Source organism: Ammospiza caudacuta, chromosome 1 (genome assembly GCF_027887145.1).
Source record: "Ammospiza caudacuta isolate bAmmCau1 chromosome 1, bAmmCau1.pri, whole genome shotgun sequence".
Taxonomy (NCBI): domain Eukaryota; kingdom Metazoa; phylum Chordata; class Aves; order Passeriformes; family Passerellidae; genus Ammospiza; species Ammospiza caudacuta.
The window spans coordinates 89,492,386-89,514,652 of NC_080593.1; the positions used below are offsets into that span (position 1 = coordinate 89,492,386).

At 39.3% G+C, this 22,267-nt stretch overlaps 1 protein-coding gene across 1 annotated transcript in view; it reads right to left on the reverse strand.

The window, feature by feature from the left end:
- MOCOS (molybdenum cofactor sulfurase) overlaps positions 1–22,267 on the reverse strand; it is a 207,621-nt gene that overhangs the window by 18,062 nt on the left and 167,292 nt on the right. Inside the window, exons 7-10 of the mRNA XM_058805961.1 lie at positions 20,268–20,384; positions 17,182–17,622; positions 10,189–10,351; positions 3,940–4,021 (exon numbers count right to left, since the gene is read on the reverse strand). Of these exons, the coding sequence (XP_058661944.1) occupies positions 3,940–4,021; positions 10,189–10,351; positions 17,182–17,622; positions 20,268–20,384 (803 nt within the window). The remainder of the gene's footprint in view (positions 1–3,939; positions 4,022–10,188; positions 10,352–17,181; positions 17,623–20,267; positions 20,385–22,267) is intronic.

Here is a 22,267-nt window from a genome sequence, read left to right on the forward strand (position 1 = left end):
GTGAAGATCTGCATGACTCTAATTCCTCATTTCTTCAAGTTTACTCCTTTCCTCTTGAAATTGACTTTCACAAGATCTAATTTAGTTTAGTATGGAAAATTACTATAGAATAAAGGATTAATCATGACACTGAAGACACTGACTCTGAAATACAATAAGAGGTTGCCCATATAACACTATTACAAAACAGTATTATGAAATAGTCACACTCTGGTCTGTACTTTTAGCTAAAAACAGAGAGGAATGATCTAAGTTCAATTTAAGACTGCTCTGCTGCGTGTAATTTTTAGTGATCCCATCAGGTACAATGATGTTACCTCTCCAATTTAAATCATGTTTGTACTAACATTTCATATTAAAACATGGCTCCACTAACAGAGGCCAAGCATCTCTCTAAAGATGACTTCCATTACTTGTAAAATGTCTAGTGAGTTATGCAAGCTGGCAATAGAATTGCCTTCTTTACCTGGATGTAGTCTTTCCTAGAGGGACTTTGGAATCATCTCTCTCAATCCAAGAAGGCCACTGATACTGTTTGACATTAGGTTCCTCAGCCCTGAGTAAACTTAATGTTGTTTAAATCTCCCAGACATCTCATTTAAATCAGTTGTCTGGTTTTCACTCACAGATAATGGAAAGAAATAAGTAGTTCCCATCTATATTAGACCTCAGGATGGGACAACTCTCACTGTGGGAATGTTCAACTCTCGAGTGACCACATAAAGAGATTTGACTGATACCTAACTCTAAATGTAAGATGAATGTGACTTCCTATGCTGACCTAGGAAACATACCTATAGCAAGGAAAGCGAAGTAGTTGCGTTCCTATTCTCACCCTGATGTCTAGATAGCCTAAGCAGTTGATCTGCATGGAAGCCATCTGCTTTGTGAAACAAGAAGTTTCACAGCAAAGGGGCTAAATCCCAGGACTGAGAGGAAATTGGCTCAGCTTTACAAACTGCTCTGTTGTTTTCAAATGAATTTCACAGGTACAAAGCCAGCAGAAGTGAAACCAAGGAGATTTTATAATCCTGCATGGATCTGGTATCTCTTCAGTACTTATTCTGAATTTTGAATTGTGGTGCAGCTCTGCATCCCTCTCCCCACTCAGAGTGGACAGATGTCAACCAGAGCTGCATCTAGCCAGTGATGCCCTAGAACTGGAATGCTGTTCTGGTATGAGTATGAGATGCAGGCACCGTGTCAAGAAAGAGGCCAAAAGGTGAGTGTCCACATGAGATTTCAGTCTGAACTGTGTTAGGGAGAAGGCTGTTCATGAGAACACATGACTCTTCCATGGTAACAGTGCAGGTGAAACAAATTCCTCCAATATTTTTTTCCACCTTCACAGAGGTTCTAGGGGTGTTTAAAATCTCTCTTGAGCCAATTGCCTCTCGCAGCGTGTTGGAAATTAATACTGTATAAATCAGGAAGAAAGTTTTGCCCTCTCTGTATACACTTATTGTTTTGAGTCACAGTGGCTGAGTTAGAGATTCACACCATCCTTGATATTTCATCAAATGCCACTGTGTAGTTTTTGTACTCCAAATCACATGTTTTCAAATTGCTTTCCCTTATTGTCAAACCATTTTCTGAGCAAGTACCATCATCTCTTCAAGGTCTTAGTCAAAGTCATTCTGTTGTAGCTCAATTTGACTTGTTTTCTGCTTGTGTTTATTTTTGTGGAGTATAACTTTACATCTGTCAGCATTACATTTCATTTGGCACATGTCAGGCAATTTATAAAAGAGAGCCTATTTCTCTCTTATTTCACTTGCTGTTTGCCTTGAGTTTCCCACTCATCTTTCTATTATGTCATTTAGCTTCAGTGCATTACAACTGGTCCCTCTAGCAGGGTAATTTACAGAACAAGAAACAAGGACAGATGAAGTCTGAATATTGATCCCATGGGATATAATACAACAGGCTCAGTTCACCTTGTTCTTAACTACATCTTTGTCTTTGACCACTGCTACACTTCCCTTGATCTCTTTGATTTTGCAACCTGTCAAAGAGGAGGTTGTGTCCCTCCTTATTTCAGTAGAGCAGCAACCTTCAGAATTTAGGGTCTTCTTCAGCATCAATCCTATCAACATTGCTTCTACTTTCATCATTTATGTCACTGGTAGACATTGTACCAGAAAGCCAGGTCCCTCTGATGTGAGCAGCCCCCTCTGGGATGAAGGCTGACGCTGATGAATTGCTTCAGAAGGGAAATTTGGGCTCATTAAACTTCCGCGGCTGCTGCGAAATTAAACTTCTTCACATGACTGCTCGCAGATTCTACATCATGTGCTTTTCTCAGTTATTTCAGTCTAAATTCAGAGTAAGCCAACAGAACTGGATGAAATAACAGCATCAGAGCACAGAACTAATAAATAGAAAATACATTCACTAGGCATTTCCTTCTAATGAAAGCCTTTTAACAAAGAATTTTGGTCCCACTGCTCACCTTAAACATGTTGCAGAAAAGACCCCTGACCACAAATCACCTCCTGTCCTCTTGCAAAGCACTGTTTTTCTCATTATTTTTGGCCCTGGAGGCTCCTCTGCTGAAACACTGGAAACTGGCATAAATGGCTATTGGGTCTCTGAGCAGTTTCAGAGCCTCATCAGTGTTGTTCAACTCATCCTGCTTTACTTCTTTTCTTGTTTATTTGCTAGTCACAGTCCACTCCTTGCAATTTGCTTTCACAACCCCTTTCTTTTTCATTCTGTTCTTTCCTTCCTTCACAGAACTCTAAGAAAGTTTCCCATGAAAACTTCCAATTTGATACAATAAAAATGACATAGTCAGTTACATGAAAGATAAGCTACAATAAACAGTATGGCAACAAATTTTATGAACACAGAGAGAAAGATAACTCAGGCTGTTTTATAGCCTGTAATAGATGGGCTTACCATGGGGAGGCTAGGGATGAGTCAACACTAAGGGAAGTGGGACAGATGGTTAAAACAAATGACTCTTGGGTGGGTTCCACTACCTGAGGAAAATACACTTCTGAGGAAAAGATCCTCTTTATCATCTGAATAGCTAGTAGAAAAGAAGGAGAAGATAATTTTCTGCATGGCTCCATGGGGAAATTGCCAGGTCTTCTGCTTGTTAGTTTATGTGTTACTCAGAGAAGCAAATGTAGAGGGCTACAAAAAATTAGTATACCTTGGTGAAAGGAAAGACATAAATCTTTAAGTGCCTCTTTTAGTTGGACTTACCAAGAGACTCATTGAAAAGAAACACAGTAGATAATGCAAATGTACTTTAGGAAGGCACTTGATACACTGCCACTCAGAAAACTTAATGAGACTGCAGGAAGTTCTTAGAAAATATGATGAATAAACACTTAAGTTTATGGATAGGAAATAATTTTATTCCTAATGTTATATTCACTGAAGTGGTATGTCTACTGATTAGAATTAATGTTATTTAACTTACGTACCTGCAGTCAAGATTGTTAAGGGGACACTGAACAACATGGGTGGTCAAAACAAAATTAAAAAGGATTGCAAATATGGAAAGCTGTTTATAACTTTAGAAGGTTCTAGCAGTTTTAAATCCATGCGGTATGAAATGGGCAAAGCTGCTAACACCATCACTATTAAATGTGGGAACTGAATTCAAGTCCTTCTGAGAGGTAACTGGGGACACCTCCTTTTCTCATGCTTGGAGCAAGTAAATAAAAAGATCTCACAAAGTCAGTTTACTGTACTGTCCTTCCTCTCCTTTTTTCATGTCTCAAAATTTTTTACTATTTTCTATCAGACATGTTGGGCATCCCAACTTACTTATTTAAATAGGACCACTCTCCTTGTTCACTAATCCTTCATTGCTTTCCACCAGTTTTTCAAGGACTTCAGTCTGTGTGTACATTCTGTCTATGTTCACATCCTGAGTGCCACTACAGTGATTTTCAGCTTCAGTACCTCTCTGCTCTCCCTTACCTGTGTGAACAGACCTTACTCTCACAGGTCACAGCCTCTTTTCCAGTATTATCTTCTAGTGGCACAGATATTGGGTCCATGCCTAGGTGGGAAGACAGAAAGTCATATTTAAATAAAAAAATTGTGAAGAATGATAGGATCATGAAAAAAGTTGCTATTTTTGCTTCTTTGCACAGTCACAGCAGCTTCACTAACAGCAAATTAAAAAAAAATAAATCTTTTTTCTTTTTGCTAGAATTATATTCTCTGCCAGCAGGTGGCTCCAAATGATAAAATAAAGTGCCAAGGCTGCAGATGACCTTGGCACTCAAAGCATATTTAAAAAATACACAATTTCAGCTTTGAGTAATTTCCTTCTCTGTTTATCTCAGGCAGCAAAACTGGCACGGAATTATGGCCTCAGTCACGGTTTCTGTTGAAAGGATGGTTCCTCTAACAAGTCAGGAGATGATGTTAAACACTGTCATGTTGGAGTAGAGGGATTGAGTGATCTGAAAGATGAAAGATGGAGGAGGGGGGGGAAGAAAAAAAGAGGCACAGTCTTTTCAAAAAAGAAATATACTCTGAGACAAAACTATGATAATTTAAAGACAAGACAAAATGTATGGAAAACTGCAAATGAGACAATTATTCCCATCTATTCATCTCCAAGTTTAAACCAGCTGAGGATTCCCTGGTAATGATCTATTTTAACTTCTCCCACATTTTTCCCATCTTGAACAGAATGAGCCAAAGATACGGAAAGAATACTGTAGTTTGCTAGAAACAAAAAGAAAAGCTGTACTACTTTTCTTTCTGTTAATTGAAAACAATAATCTTAAATGAAGAACAAAGTGTTTTACTGGGTGACTGCAATAAATCCAGCTTTTCCATTACACTGCAACATTGCAACATATATTAACCAAAACTTTTACACCCCCCCATTTCCCAGAATTATAACTACATATTTTGATATTATACAACATTGTAAAAAAAAAAAAAAATCATGCTCTACCAGCTCTGTGATACGGTGAAGTCAAGTTGGCTTATTTTCTTCTGAAGAGTAATAAAATGTAGTTCAGATTCATTGTAACACCACTATCAGCTCTGTTTCATGCATGTTTTACAAAATAGAAAGTGGTCTACCTCTTCTTTTGTTAATTATGTTAGTATATGTCATAAGTGACGACAGAGGGGCGAAAAGTTGGGTTCACTTAAGAAAATAATGCATGTAAAAAATGCTTTGAACTACCCTGTAACAACCTGAAAAAAAGCCAATGTTATTATCTTATCACCTAGAACCCTTGGGCTTTGAAACAATTAAACATTAGAATCATTCCTTCTGGAAAAGACGAGTTTGAAATATTTCATCCTGCAGCACTTTTAACTGTTACATCTTTCAAATACTTCCTAAGAAAGTCATACTCACAAAATTTCCTAAAATAGAATTTCAGGGCTTTAAAAAGGCTTTTATACACCAGCAAGTGTATCACATTTTTATTGAACAGTACACATTTTATAGTGATGTTTAGGTCAGTTAAACATTGTTAATTACAATTTTATTCTGTCTTTAAGGCAAAAAAAATAAAGTAGAATATTGCCAGTTACTAAAGTGCAAAAGCTGTCATTCTCCATGGTAATTTGCTTGATAATAAAATTCACAGATGTGCTCACAGTATTAATATAAAAAATCTTATCATTATAGCTCCTATTTTCAGTCAATGAGAAAAATTAGAGATCTGTTATTTCAATAGACTGAAATATAAACCATTCATGTATATTCTTTCATCAGTGTATGCACTTAATTCCCATTATTTTTATTGGCAGTAACACATGACTATTTGAAGGCACAATAAACTCCATAAAGTGCAATTAGCTGCTCAGTTTTGCTAGCATCTTTCTACTCCAATATTTTAAGATGCCTCCTCAACACTCAGAATTTCTCCCACTGCGCAGTGACAAACTAATGCTCAACTTGCCAGATTAATGCTGATTGTTAGCTAAAATGGAAAGAGAGAAATTAGTCTTTTCCAGAAATATATTCTCAGCTGAATTCTGTTTGGCTACACATTTGTGTAGGTCAGGAACAAGTGCGATGTAAGCTGTGCTCCCACGTATTTGATGGAGGAGGACACTGAGATTTCCCTTGATTCTCACTCCACTAATAGGGTTTCTGGAAATGAAGGCACTTGCTCCTGCTCACCTTTCAGTTACTGGGAGCCAAACCTTTAATAACTTCATTCAATACACATTAAATTCTTTCTCTCCATGAAGTCTGATTTAGAGTTAGGTACACTGATTTTCTCAAAGTGGGTTCTGTGATAGCAAGGCTTTGTTACACTCTGAACAGTAAACAAAATAGGGAATGCCTGTTAACAACCACATTGCCTAAGAAAATAATTCTGACAAAATTAATAAATGCAGTTTCTCAGAATTAAAATCTCACTCCCTCTGAGGAAGAAAAGTACAGCCAGTGAGAGAGCATGCACAAGCCCTTCCTCTCCCTCTGCTCTCACTTAACCCCTTTGTCAGAGATCCGGGAAACACCTGGAGCTCTCCAGCTGCCATGCAAGCCAACTAATTTTGCAGGCATGCCAGGCAAAGATCCTAAGCCTTCAGGCAGCTTTGGGCTTGTGTAGAGCCCCACTCTGCCATCCTTGATGCCCACAGTAGATGGGTGGCACGATTGCACATCTGGGTTGGTCAGACAGCAAGGTCTGCCCATCCACAGCTGGGGCTACAGAGACACCCAACATGCAGGGGTTAAAGAACAGCCCTGAAAAGGGTGTCTCAGCACAGAGAATTCAGCAAAAGGTGTTAAAGTAGTTACAGTCACACTAAATCATGCTGACAAATTTTTCTTGGACAGAGAAGACAGAGAATATTAAGCCACATTGAAATAAAATAGCCATAAACAAATTTTCTGCTAATGAAAAGTTCTAGAGGGAGAGGAACACGTGTGCCTGGAGGGAAAGAGAGAACAGACTCATTATGTTTTAAAAGTGGCACAGATAAAGCATTCACCATAATCTAACAGTGTAACAGCAAAACACTCCTAAAAACCTCTGTGTGCTCCAGCTACGCGGGATCCGGCACACTCGGCTTCGGGCACTTACCAGAGCCCCTATTCCAGCAGCACACTTGCCTTAGGCTCTCTCTTTTGGAGAGAGCCCCTCCAGCCAGCAAAGCTTGCCCAGGGCAGAGGTGTGAGCCACAGGCTGTGCTCCCAACAGGAAAAGCATGGATAGCAGCGGGGCTGGCAGGGAAAGCACCGCGGGTACGGCTCCTTGCAGAGGCAGGCAGCTGGACTGCGCTGTCACCATCACCTGCAGCGCTGGGCCTGCACAGTCACCGAAGCAAGGGCATGGCAGAAATGGAGAGAACAGAGAAACTCAGCACAGGGACTGTGAGGGCAGGGGGAGGAGAGTTGGAGGGAACAAAGCTCAGCTTGGAAAGATGCATGCAGCTGTGGCTTAGTAAAGGCAGCTCGGGTGGGTGGCCTTCCATGTGGATGAAGGAGCGAAGCAGGAGGAGACCTGGAGGCCGCTGTCAGTCACCAGGCCAAGAGCTACAGATCTGAAATAGCATCGGCCACCAACACAGGCAGCCAAGGTTCTGACCTTCAGAATAACCAGCTTGGCTCAAGTGGGTTCCACTGCTCCCCACCACATACATCACTGCTCACAGGCTGCGCTTCACAACAACCAGCCTGGCTCCAGTGAGTTCCAGTGCTCCCCACCACATACATCACTGCTGAACTTCAGAACAACCAGCCTGGCTCCAGTGAGTTCCAGTGCTCCCTACCACATGGATCACTGCTGAACTTCAGAACAACCAGCCTGGCTCCAGTGAGTTCCAGTGCTCCCTACCACATGGATCACTGCTGAACTTCAGAACAACCAGCCTGGCTCCAGTGAGTTCCAGTGCTCCCCACCACATGGATCACGGCTATCAGGCAGCATTCAGCTTCAGGCCCCACATTTGCAACCAACTACAGACAGGCTGGAAGTGTGGTGACAAAAACAGCAGGGATTAACGTGGGATTTGTGAGGAAAGAGTCAATTTATTAAATTAAATTTGTCTGCCATGAAATGATTTAAGTGGAAGACGTAACACTGACCCATGTTTGTGAAGGGATAAAAGATAAAGATTAAAAATTTAACACCAACAAATAAATAATGGATTTAGACTGCAGGTAAGAAGAAAGAAAACCTAATAAATATTGGAACAACTTCCTACAGTTTTATGTGCTCAGCCTTATCCTGCTGGTTTGTGTGTGCTCCCATCATTGTGCCATATTAGGAGCAGTAAGCTCTGCAATAGACTCCCCAAGGAAAAGACTCCCATTATCTCACTGTCAAGAACTTAAAAAAATGCCACAGGTTGCAAGACCAACCAGCAGGACTACTAGAAAAGAGGCTCCAGATCACCTCATGGGCTGGGACTTTGGTAGCTAGAGTCATTATACAAAGAATAAAATGACTCCATTCTTACACACTGGCTGTACCAAAGCAGGCTGTAAATAAATGGCAATGACATTGCCATTAGAGCACGCTGATCAATTACTTTTGGGTAGAAAAATGATTGATGGACTTGGACAATCACTTCTGTGGGGAAATGGTTCTCACTTTCATAGGAAGGAAAGGCAAATGACAGTGAAAATTCCAAAAAAGACACACAGCAAAATGTAGAATTTAAAGGCAAATTTCATCCCAGCACTAACTGTGGCAAGAGACTGTAAATCTCAGTGTGAAATGGATGCCTTGACTGTCATTTTTGTCTGGGAAAACTTCCTCCTGGCACCCTGAAGTATGACAGGTGTTACTGACAGGTGTTATTGACAGGTGAACATACTAATGGGTAGGCACTTGTCTGAGCGAGTGCTAGCAAGGAAAAAAAAATGAAGAACAGACTCAAAATGGTCAGAAAGGAAGTGAGATGGTAAGGTGGTAAGGAAACAAATCTCTAGAAATAATTAGTTCTGAAGCACTCCATAATTTAAAAGTTGTGGGAGAAGGCGGTCTGTGCAAGTCTACTACAGAAATTTGCAATGCAAGGTGCTTCATGTAGAATTGAAATGAATTAATGATAGATTTTCAAGGAAATAGTGCCAAGGAAAGAGAGGAAAGCAGCAGTGTATGTGTCAGTGAGCAAGTCTGGGATCCCTAAGAAGAGACTAGTTTGTGTTTGGGATTGGAAACAGAAAATAGCAAATAGAAAATTAGTTGAAGTATCAAAATGTACATTTGAGAAATCTATTTCAGAGAAAAAGAATCAACAGGTCAGACTTAATTCTATGGAGAGTGCTCAGACAGTTGGAGATGACAGCAACCCTAATTTACACACAGAAAGGAGACTGTGGTTACAGATCCTCTCATATGGCTTTCTAAAAAAGGGTGAAAAATCTGAAGATAGGTTCCCTTGTTTTGCTCTGGCTGCTGAAAATGTGGGCACGTGTATTACTAGTGGTTAAGACATTATGGGCTGAGTAAATGTGGGACCCCAGGGAAATGATGAACACCATTCAGACACAAGCAAACTCAGCATTAGTAATGACTTCTGTCAATTCAAACCTGTTCCAGTGTTCAGAGGCAATGGCACTGTTATGAAAAGAAATAATTTTCACCCCTGAGTAGTAAAGGGCTTTCTGTAACACTTTACATATTTTTTCATTTTTTTCTCCTCAGCAGTGAATAAAAAGGATTTTGATAATTCACAGGAAGCTCAAACATCATAAAATATTTGCCTGCTAGTGCAAGTATTTAATTGAGTTAAATAATGTCTGGTCCTTATTTTAATTCATACTAATTTCCACTGAAGACTTTACCCCTCTAATCCCACAGCTGCAAGGAGGAAGAGAGATCCAAAATGGGAAGGTTTTTGTCCAAGTTGTTTAATGTTAAGACTCCTATTCCTTTACCTTTGCAGGATTAACAATCCCTTCAGGCTATGGGACTTCATGCTGTGGAGAGACACTAGTCAGTAAATTTCCATACCTGTCTGTTCCTTTCTCCATCCTGGAGCATTCACTTAGTGATTGCACATAGGGAGTCACTGTCTACTCTCTGCCTGCTCAACAATAAATTAGGAAGCCCCCCAGGGCTGCATCTAACAGGTTGGGCTTCATTGCCCTCAGCTGGCACAGAACTTGTCCCTAAAGTCACAAGTAAGCATGCACAGCATTCAGTAGTTCGGTGGGAGCATGCAGGTGTCCCTGCCTAGAAATCCAACACCAATAAAGAAGGCAAGGAAAGGACATTGTTTACCAACCTTCTGCCTGAATGACCATAATTTTTTGCTTCAGATCAATTGAAGGGTTCACAAGACACAACCTTGGCTCCTGCTTCTGAGTCATGCAGACTCCATTCTGGTTTACAACCATCCACTTGCGGTCATACAGCAAACCCTGGTTTCCTACTGGCCATTCTGTAACCTGGGAAAGCATTAGGAGGGGGTACAAGGGTTTAAAAAATGTTTGCTGCATTAATAGATTCATGCTGAAAGGAAAAGAGAAGGAAAAGAATCCATTCATCAAAGATAAAGATATCACTGCACAATGCTGACAAAAAAAATCAAATTACTGAAAGTTTTACATATTATCATACAGTTTAACAGAGCTATAAGAATAAACAGTCCCCGAAACACTCTGAAAACTGTCTTCAATTTTATAACTCATCCATTTTTAGGACATATTCCTCCAGAAATTTTCATTTAACTTACAAAGCACAGAAATTTTATGGGTATTTTATGAATTGAGGCAAAACCAAACAAACAGAAAGCAGGAAAACGGTGAAATTCAAAATTCTGAAAAAAATTGTTTTTCATAAAATGGGACCACTTTACCAATTAATCCATTTGAGAAAATCTCTGCCACTGAAGCTTTTGCTTTTACTGGGAGAATAATAGTTTCTTTAAATTCCCTTACAACAAAACACATTGTCTTCTTTGCTATCTGTTGTTCCATTATGTCTATAACAGCCTTTACATTGAATAGCCCATACAAGAATATTGTCCTTGCTTTCACATACATTTTTCTGGTGAAAAGAACATCTGTTTCTGATGCTACACAGATGGTAATCTTGAAATCCAAAAAGAGAGCAATTTTAGTAATGCCTTTGGGTGACATTAATATCTGCTTTCTTCTCCAGAATGTTAAAATATTAATACCATTCTTGTAATATAAAGCTGGCCACCAACATATTCTTCAGCTCACGTATGCTTTCTAGTCACAGTTGAATGGGGAGAAAAGTTTACAGCTGAACTTTGATGAATTCTTATAGAAAAGCTGAGCACATCTCACATGAATTAGCCAACAAAAGACTTCAGCAAAACCCTATTGAGTAAAAGATATGTCAAGCACAGCCTGATGCCATGAAGAACAGCATGTCTGGAAGCACTAGTTAGATTAATTAAAAATCATATTTTTGTTTATCATGTGATCAACCCAAAACTTGACAGAACCTAAAATATCTCATATAAACTTGTCCTGTTTTTATAGAAGCCTGCAGCAGCAGTTTGACACTGACTGCCTGACTATAGAAAGCTAAGAGCAGGCATGGGAGAACTGAAAACTTAAAGCATCAAAACTGAAATAAAAACAATTTCACCACAGTGCAGTCAACTATACTGAACACAGAAAATAGAAAAATAAAAATTAGGAGAAGAAGTATGTTCTATCAACCCCCTTGATTTATAATATTATTTGCCATTTTTTTATGCAACTGTGAATGAAAATTCTGATAAGAGAAATTTTAGGTCTGACAATGTCGTCTGAAATCACATTATCCAAGTACCTCAAACTGTCAGCACCTCAGCTATGTGAACCTTTGCCCTGTCTTTTTTAGGAGAGGAATCAGCCCAAAGACTGCAATATCAGCTGAAGAATACACTTTTGTTCTTAGTGGAAATTATTCTTTGGAGAGACAGCATTTTTGGTTATCCTGTATAATTAGACTACAAAATGCATTTGAACAGCTGGTGATCATCTGAGAGCTGCAAGAATTTCCTGCTAACAAATGTCCCTTCCAAAAAAGAAGATCATTAATTGGTAATACATCCTCCCATGAATCCAACAGATCTCTACAGGATTTGATTGATATAGAGAGCAGAATAAACTAAAAAAGCAGAAAAACAGAAGAAGACCACAAAGTTTCTCAGTTCCCTATTGCAACATTCAGTTGTTTTGGTTCCACTTCAGGACAGCAATCTTATTCAGGAAGTAGCTTAAGAGTTTGCTCACCCTTCACTGAAGGCAAGAGGCTTTATGAGGAAAATAAATCTTCTCTTTAATCAGAGCTTCAGGAAGTTCTTGCATGCTGACAGGCATTAAAGGATAAGCCTAGCTAACTAGCAGATATTTGGAAATAATCAACACCTTCCACTCAAGATACTTCTGACAGGTCCAAAATAATGGCAACTAACACCATGCTACACTCAAACCACAAATGTGATGCAGTCCATGACTACAGGTCCTCAACCCATTTTTCCCTCTTCCTCTGGGTATTTGCCATTGTGGTGAGAGTCACACACTGTGCCCTGCAGTGAGTCCCTGCCCTGTGATGGATATTCTCTGTGCACTGTCAGGTGCCCAGCTTCCTCTCCACTTTTCAGCTCACTGTATTGCACATGTTGCTGGCAAAGGAAGTTGCAATAACAAAATAACTGTGGCTGCATCAGATGGAGAGTCCCAGACAGCTCTGAACAGCCAGAGCTTTTTTGCTGCCAATATTGACATTGGAGATGAGCAAGGAAGAACACATTCATTTCTTCTCTCAGCACTTAGGCCTGTGCAGAGCACATCCTGCCCTTATTTCACAGGGGCTGAAGGGATTGTTAAATAAAGTGAAATAGAGCAGGTTAGCATACGTGGCAGTGAGCAGTAGTGCATTGTATAGCCTGTAATGTGATTCCCTGAAGTTGCCTGGCCATCTCTGGCTACTGGGACAAATTAAAATGAGAGGACAGCAGGAAAGCAGGGAGTGCATGGTTTTACTGATAGATACCAGCACACACCTTCATTCCAAGCATGGCAGGTGATTATGCATCCCAGGATCATTCAATGTATGGTCTCCTCTACCTGTCATAAGGATCATTGCATAATACAGCCAGTACTTGGTACTCTCCCATCTGCTTTAGTCCATCTTTTCCTATCACAAAATGAAAATATCCACTGCAAAAACGTGTGGTGTTGTTTGGCTTTTTCTTTATATCAGATTTTTCTGTAAAATATTTTGTGTTGCACTTCTCCCATAGTTCACGGTAATGTCATCATGAAGGCCAACACAGTTTTTGAACACATTAAAGGAATCACTGAAAAGGCTTTAAATTATCTAAGTTTAAAAAAATTAATGGTCTTACATATAATTTATCCACTGACCACTAGGAACTTGCATTGTATTTTAAATTAAAAGCTAGTTCGTCTTCTCTGTTGAGATGCAATTTTTTATACTCTGAAATCTACTGTAAGAATAATAAAGTTATTAATTAGTTATTAGTTTAAATTCCTAACCTCTTTCACTGGGCACATTGCATTATATAATTATGCAAAAGTCATCAACATGAGAGATGTTCCTGTTTATAAATGCATGTTTAAAACACATTTTTATGCTGGAAAAAATAAAGTGTCCTGGGATAGAGGTCACAACTCCTCTGCTTTTCTCTATTTAATAAAATAATTGTAGGAAAAAACCCCAAATTTGAGAAGCTGAGCTAGAAAACTCTGCCCTCTACTTCCTGCACCATGTGTACAAAATCCATGAGATAACAATGGCCAGGAACACTCCATACAATTCTGCAGAAACCACCTGACCTGCAGCGAGCTGACAATCTTCATGCCAAGTTTCATCCTCCCAGCTGCCAAAGCACTCTGCACTCTCATTTTCTCTGGAGGTCAAGAACTTCTCATACTAAACCACTTAGAATAGAACAGAGAAATCAGAGTTTAGGAGAGGAGGAGATTATGTGACTCTAAAGAGGAGATCAAACAGCTGTGAGTTCGCACTCACATCCTCCTCAAGTTTGTCCTCCTGCCTCTAATCATCTATCCTGCAACCAGCAACTCTGTGGGCAGATTTCAGTGGCAGATGGGCTGAGTCCTGCTCACAGTTATCTGGAATTTTCCACTGCACACATTATTTTAGGAAAACTCAAGTAATCATGTAGTTACAATAAGCCCTAGTTACAGCACATGCTAAAGGTCTGACCTCCCATACCAGCAGGACGCTTCCACTTGAACCCACAAATCCATGAGCTTCTGATCTCAAGTATCAAAGTATTGGAAGGTGAATGAATTTACTACAGCTCAGCATTTGAACCACTTCTACCTTTTCACATCAGCTAACTGAGTTACCCTATAACTGATAAACATGGAGATCAAGGTTTTAATTGGGAAAATACTGCTCTACATTTCCAGCAACTACAAAGTATCTAAAGCTATTTTAGATGATTCGCAATTCTTGGATTCCAATCAATGACTAAGGCTACATGATTACTTTAGAATTACTTCAGAAGTTTATGCATTTCCTGAAGTAAGGAGGTAATAAAATGTTAAGTGTGAAGTCTATGAAAAAAAACCCACTAAACAAATAGCAAAAGAATAGATTCAGTCTTTTCAAGATAAAGCCTAGAGATTCTGGTATAATCAATATTTTAGAAAGCAAAATTATTTCCAGGACTTGATTCCATTTAATTGTGGTAAGGTTTCTTTAGTATGTCTTGCTTCACACTCCAGTGCATGTGACATACATTGTTTTCCTGTTTCAAGGTGATACAGGCTGAAGCTGCAGTAATGACATATAAATATATATATATATATATAGATACATATTGGAAGTTAGTGCACTCTGCAGGGTCTGGGTCCTGGCAGCCATTACTTTCTATTCTACTCTTTCTCATTGGGAGGAGACTAAGCCACTTTGTGATTTAGAATGGGATAATTGAGCTTTAAAGTTCCTTTTACAAATGGTGGTCTGTAAGATGGTATTTTTATCTCTTCTATAGGCAGACAGTGAGACTGGCAGATCTTTCACAGGCTGCTTATAAATGTATGACAGGTCTAGAAGTGCCAGTCAGACTTTTAGGAAGAAAAACCAAGAAGAATATCTGGTGGACAGGAAAAGTCACAAAAGCAAACTTATTTTTTGCAGGGATTTACTTCAATATAAAAACCCCATCAAAATCAAAATACTCTTTTGACTTCAACTCCTGGCCTGCTCCCCCAATGTAGTGAAAGCCCTTTCCCAGTGGATAACATCAAATTCCCAGTTGTTAGGCCGATTTCTACTGTCCTTTTGCATGCACCTGGGTACCTTATATAAACCACATGGAAATCATGTGGAAATGCACAAAAAATACTGTTTAAGTAGAGGAGATGAAAAGCTAAATGCTCTCTATAGTCAAATTCCAGTCCCTTCCAATACCATACACTAAATCATCTATTTATTTAATTTTCTGTAACTCTTTGGTAATACAGGCTCTGACAGTGCTTAGATTACAGGCCTTTATTGTGGCTGAGACTTTGTCATAAAAAAATCAAAACAGACTTCAAAAATTACCCTAGACATGCAAAATTAAACCTCATTATGTAGTTGCAGTTTTTATATCTGTTTTTAAATTATTCAGATCAGCTAGTGCTAGCTGCATAATCAAAGTTGCCTTGGATTCCTCTTGCAGTCAATGAAAAGAAACAGAAACATCTAGGAAGATTTATTTCTCCTACTGCAGATGCCTACTTTATGCTAAAATGACTAAGCAGGTATCCATCTCTCACTCCTTACAGAACAGTGCTGAGCTGTAGAGGTGGAAGCTGAGTTGAGTCCTGTTTTCACTCTGGGCTCATTGACTCATGCCTGGCACAAGCACTATGCATGAGGCATGGGGGTTCCCCCCTCCATAGAGAACTGCAGTCCTGTCTGCGGGGGAGTACCAGGCTCCTGCAAATTCATCACCTAAAGCTGTTTCCCCTCACAGAGCTTGAAGAGGAGAAATCTGGCTCAGCTTGTGGAGAAACATAAACTGTTTTGCATGCTGAGGTATGTCTTACCTGCTCCTGGGCACAATCACTTCAAAGCCTTCCTAGTGCTGAATGTTGTAGCATGTATCTCACAACACCAGCCTGCATGTCAAAAACAGAACTTAACCCCACAGGTGCATGAGTACTGCCAACATATTGCAGCAGCTTCCATACTGGGCTTCTCTAATACCGCTATGAAAACTGCAACACTTCAAAAAAGGTTAAAAAATTTTCACATGAAATGGGCAATTAATTTGATTTTCTAAACAGTTTGATCTAGTGGGAGGTTAATAAGGGGTGGAAATTGTTTGTTCAGGTCCCATTTGATGCTCAGGATTGTGTCTCTGAATTAAAGACATCATAAGCCAACCCAAATTTAAAAATACAGATGTTTGGTTGATCATTTAATAGTGTTTAATTGCCCAGCCCCTCTGCACTGAGAAAGAAAAAAAAACCAAAACATGATCAAATCAGCTGAGAAGCCCTGTTTGAAATTCAGGAGATTCGTTACTGGATTTGACCCCAATTTTCTCTCAGATGTGAGACACTGACCTACACCAGTAAGTTTTTGTAGGGAAAGTTATACCATTATTGACATTCATTAAATCACTTCCCAGTATGGTACTAAGCAGAGTGACATCCTAGGTCATGTGTGGGCCATACACCTATTTCATCATGCATTATTAAAAAAAAAAAAAGTCACAGCTAAGGTGATGATATTATTAACTTGGTAAAAAAGCAATTAAAATCTTCAAAGAGTGAACTTTCAAATAGCACAGCAACACTTAAATGTCATATTTCTGTTGCAAATGTATTTTTAATGATAACATTTCTTTGTAATGTAAATCAGCCGCCTCTCAATTATAACATGTTAATCAAGTTACTCCTCAATTGCTGCCTACCCTTCAATGCCTACAAGTCCATCACATGTCATTCTGTAAAAGCATACTAATTATTTGATTATAATTTAGTCAAGTTTTGCAAATCCAACTATTTTCTTCAAGTCACATTAAGTGCAGATTTGCCTATTGTGGGGGAGGGGAGAGCAGAAGACACATTTAACCCTCCCCTGTAACCTCAGCCTAATCCAAAATCCTTCAAGGTAGCCTAACATGTGGGACTTGATCCCAGAACCTGGAAAAAAGGAAACATGGGTACCCACACCCGGCTTCCTAGTATCTCATACACATGGGTCTGATGAAAAACACAAGGCTGAGCTGCACAAGTACTTCCAAATGGTTCAAAGCACATACCTCAAACGCAGAGCAGGATTTGATTGGGTAGAGGTAAATTTTGGCAACAGTGATGGGCTTGCCACCTTTTCTATACGTTGGCACTGCAGTCTCAGAAACAGCTGCCCTCATGCTTTCTGCCTCAGGCTCTGGTGGCCAGCTGCCAGTTGTCTCTGCCTCAGACGGAATATTCCTGAGTTCTCTGTCAGGGATTTGCAGAATTGGAGACAATTTATCTGCCTTGTTAAAAGAAAGGTGGTCATCTGGAACAGACTCTGTCGGCAGCTTTGTAACAGACTGGAGAGGAATCTCAGCATCCGAGTTGGAGAGTCTGGTGGCTATGATGAAATTCAAAAAAGTCTGTGCATCTTCAAAAGAAGACATGTAGCCAAAGGATATTCTCACAGAACCAGTGGGACGTCCATCAAGTAGGTCTATGTTATCTCCACAGACATGGCCAGCCTAGTTTGAAATAGGAAGAAAACCAGAGAGCTGTCATTATACTTTGCTTTATTTCTCTATAATTTTACCCAGTTATTATTGAGTCTCTTAATTCTAACCTGAAAAACTGTTATAAAAAATAGAAGGTTAACTCATCAATACAAAGAGAAAATGAAGAAAATACCCTCAATCATCTTATGATTTACTTAGACTATGAAGATAATTTTGAGCTGCTTGTCGTATTCTATTCTAGGGGAAGAGATACTTCCCAAAAACATATAAAGAATCCCTTAAAGGTTGTGTGTCCCATGATGGTCAGCTCAGACAATCTCCAGGGATACTCCAGTCTCACCTGCATAGTTCACTGGGACTCAAACTGTGATGTTACGTTCAGATAAGAAAATAAACCATGAGATGGTTGATTTTTTGGGGGAGGTTTTCTTGATATTCACTAGTCAGAAAAGCACCATTTTATACCAGTGGCTTTATCATGGCTTGTGTTTAATAGTTCAAACAGGAGAGAACTAACTCATTTGGCATAGCAGCAAAGCAGAGACTTGAATCTAGAGCTCAGACATCCTAAGTGACATAGGAATATCCAACAAATCTGTCTTGCTGATCCAGTCAACATATTGATTTTAGGATAAAGAGAACTAGTCTTTCCTCCAACACTTCCTCCTTTGAAGAGCACAAGTTTCCACTTGAAAAAATCTTGCTGAAAAATTGTTTGAATATCCTATAGTGACCTCCATGTTGATACCCATCTGATAGGTCTCTCAGACAAGATTTTATGGAAATATCTCCCTTAAGGGCAAAAGTTTCTCATTCTTTAAGTGAGTCATTGAGTGCTGCAAGCTAGAGTCCCCCTTTGTTCATCCACTTAATAGTAGGTCACCAATGGACTTAAGATTTAGTCCAAACTCAGCATCCTATTCCCTAAGTGCAGTAGTTGTTGGGTATTTTCTCTCAGAATTTAATTTATTTACACATTTCTGTCATATTAAAAATGGACAATTGAATAGTTTATTTACATGAGGTCTGTTTTTTTAAGCAAGAAATGTCACAGGACAGTGAACACAGATGCCATTTAAGCAAGGAGAAATAAAAACCCTACATTATGTCAAAGCATGCAACACAATAGTAAATATTTTAATGCAGTGTGAAGTAGTTTTTATCCTTGACAACAGAGCAGAAGCAATATTTTCAAAATTAAGTTGCATCTGTTACTATACCCTTCTGCAACCCTTCTGCCAGGTATTGCTTGATTGACTGAGGAGAGAAGTTCCTACTGTGCAAATAAGTAAGCGAGCTCCTACATAACATTCTAAGAAAACTAACCACACTTCTCCAGGGACACTTGAAGACAGAAAGTCCTCCCTCACAGGCATTTTATCATGTACAACTTCATCAGGGAAGGAAGAATACAGCCAGCACCCTGGGAAAAGACGAAACTGAAGTATATGTGCAAATAATGTGATAAAAGATGCCTCCCTCTACACAGTAATGTTGTCAGTAACTCATCCTGATCCTTCTCAAAGCACTGATGGGAATGGAATGTCCCCAAATAATGACTGTGTAACTGTACCACCTCATTATACAACCTTTGGTGATTAAGTGTCTCTCCACAATTTTAACTTTGGCCTATCCCCATTGAAATGACACAGACCTAAAAGAAGTCACTCACTCCTTAGCAAAATCCTCCTTGTATTAGCAGATCCAGGAGCATTGCAGCTGGTTATTTGGCATTTTTCACTTCAACAAAAGGGTAGACTGTTTTTTGTTTCCTCAGAGGAGAGCGCTTCCAATGCAAGTGAAAGCACCATTTGCCCAAGGAAGGTATTAAAGAGCTGCAGAAGCCTTTAAGAACTGGTGCTATCAGTCCTGCATGTAAAAGTGCTTGCAAAATTATCTATATGTCTCTGGGAGCTATAATATCATTATAGCCATTAGATTTTTTTTTACCTTTGAAAGAACACCATTAATAAAGTTTTTGATTGTTCTGAATTAATTTACTGCAATTTCAAACTCTGACAAATATGCAGACAGGAAGCCTCCTCCACTTCAGTGTAATACATCCTGATATACATCTTTTAATGATAGCTTATGGAAAACATTAGTAATCTTGAAAACAATCTTTACATTCATATTCTAAAATTCTAACACATCAGTAATCTAAGTAGATTTCATCTAAATTTGCTTCATTCTCTGAGATTCACTGCATATTTGCCTTTACTGTTTCCTGTCCAATTTGTATATGTATTTTAAATTGTAACATCCAACAGCAACAGGTCTACAATTCTTGAGGATTAGTATGTACAATAATTAATTAGGATACTTAAAGAAAAACATGAGAGAAATTATCCAGGAAATTCTATTTTGCTGGAAGTCTTGATATCATGCAATTCCAAAACCAAACAATTGGTTTTCTATTCTCCAATGAAATAATAACAAGCAACACATACTTCTCTGCATCCATCAAATGATTTTGTTTCAATACCTCATTTCAATGAGCCGAGTTTCAATCATTAGTTCCTTAACAAGGCAAAGCAGTTGAATGCTTAAAAAACCAAGTCAAATTTAACTTCATTTTTAAAGTCACAGAGACTCAAAACCATGGAATGTGATGCACTTTAGGTCTTAACTTCTAACCACATTCAGAGACTAACCTGCAGGTTCCTTTGGATGTCCTCATTGCTTATGCCCAGATGCATCTGGCAGGCTCCAGTGTTACAGAAGCAGCCTGTGCGAACGTGTATGTTGTGGAGACTCGCCATGCTGTCCACCTTCCCAGCAGAAGACACAGGAGAAGAATGAAAAATAGACATTTTAAAGTTGTGGTCAACAAGATACAGTGCTTTAAAGGTAGAAATCCATGGAAGTAAATTATTTGTCTAAACAATTAACAACGTACTGCAGCTTTTACCATTCCCATACAAATTTTGCATTTTTCAACTTTGTTACTTCAGCCAGAAGAAAGCAATGGTAGGAGCAGAGATGTTTACCTTAGCACTGAGCAACTACTCCACAAAAAACACACACAATCAGGTCAACTAGGTCCTGAGCCTATGAATGCCAGTACATCTGCCGAATTTTAAAGCTGCGAACAGGTTTATTCACATCAGTGCTGCTAATTACAAACCAGGTGTTACTCGGTGTTGTGACAGAGCCACTACCTGCAACTGCCTCTGAAGAGACTGAAGAGAAGCCTGGGGCACCTTTTCAGGTAGCTAAAGAAAGCCTTGTGCTTCAAGGATCCAAAACTTCAAGTTCTTATTACAGAAACTGATGGCATCTATGGGATTTTGGCACACAACTGCTGGAAGGATCATCCCCTCAGTAAGCAGTAACATTTGCCAGGACAGGGAATGAACTGGAATGTCTCATTGAGTTTTGTACATACAACCCCCAATCCCTGTCCCTGGTGCATTTCTTCCTCATGCTGTTTGGTATTACACCATTACTTTATCATCCACTGAATAATGAATGGGCAGAAATAAAATACTTGATGACAAACTGGCATTAATAAATTATGGGAAGGAATGAAAATGATGTGCAAAGACAACAGAAGAATGTGCTCATATGTACCTGATATGGAGACATATATATGCATGCACTGGGAGGACAGCACTGCAAGGGATACAGATTGTCAGGGTTTCAGAGCACACCTAAGAAACACTACAGGGATCCTCTTAGCACAGCTAAGAAACCATGGAACCTCACTGCAAAAACCTGGAAATGCTTTATATTGATCTCAAAAAGCAAGAGCAGCAGCTGATAAGATTAGCTGAGCTACCACCAGCTATTTCTTTGATGAAAAATGATGAGCATTCCTGGTCAGGACTGCAAGAAAGGACAGCAAATAAATGAATGAAATCTGACCCCCACCTCTACCACAGACTCCCAAAACAACCTTGCACAACTTGCATTAACCCCTTTTGCTCCTTTTATTGAAAAGGAGAGCTGAGAGCCCTGCCAATGACCACGCTGCAGACTCAGGGGACTCTGCTGTACCAGGGTCAGAATCCTCCATGCAGGAAGCTCTGGCTCAGCTGGATGCACAGCAACAGCTCAGCCTAAAGGGGCAGGAAAGGGAGTGTCAACCAACTCACACTAACCACTTCCCTAACTGTGAGATCATGCTTCATCTGAGGTAACAGTACAAATCTTCAACCCAGCTTTTGTAGCTGGCTAAATCTCTACTGGCTTTTATTATTTTTAACATAAATTCCCTCTGTACAGAACAATGGCCCAGCACACATACCAAACACTTTCTGGTATAATTCAGTCTATTTTCTGTCTTGATATGTCAATCTTCTATCTTCTGATATCTCTGAGTTTCACTGTGTGCACCAAGCACCTTTAAAGTCACTATGTCAGTGGCTAGAAAACCCAAGCCTTCTGTTAGAACTTACTCCATGCTGAAATAATTCAACCTAAATAGTATTTAACTCTGCTAAAAGCAGTTGTTACTGGTTTTTTTTTCATCTGTGGGACATAAGGGTCTCTGCACAAAAATGTGATGTATACAAAAAAATTCTACATTGCTATAGCATACAAGTTCTCAAGTTCACATTTCAATGTGTTCTGTGCCACTAGTTCAGTTCAAAATTGTTTGAATTTCCAACACAGACATAATCAAAATAACTCCATATATACAGACCTGGAA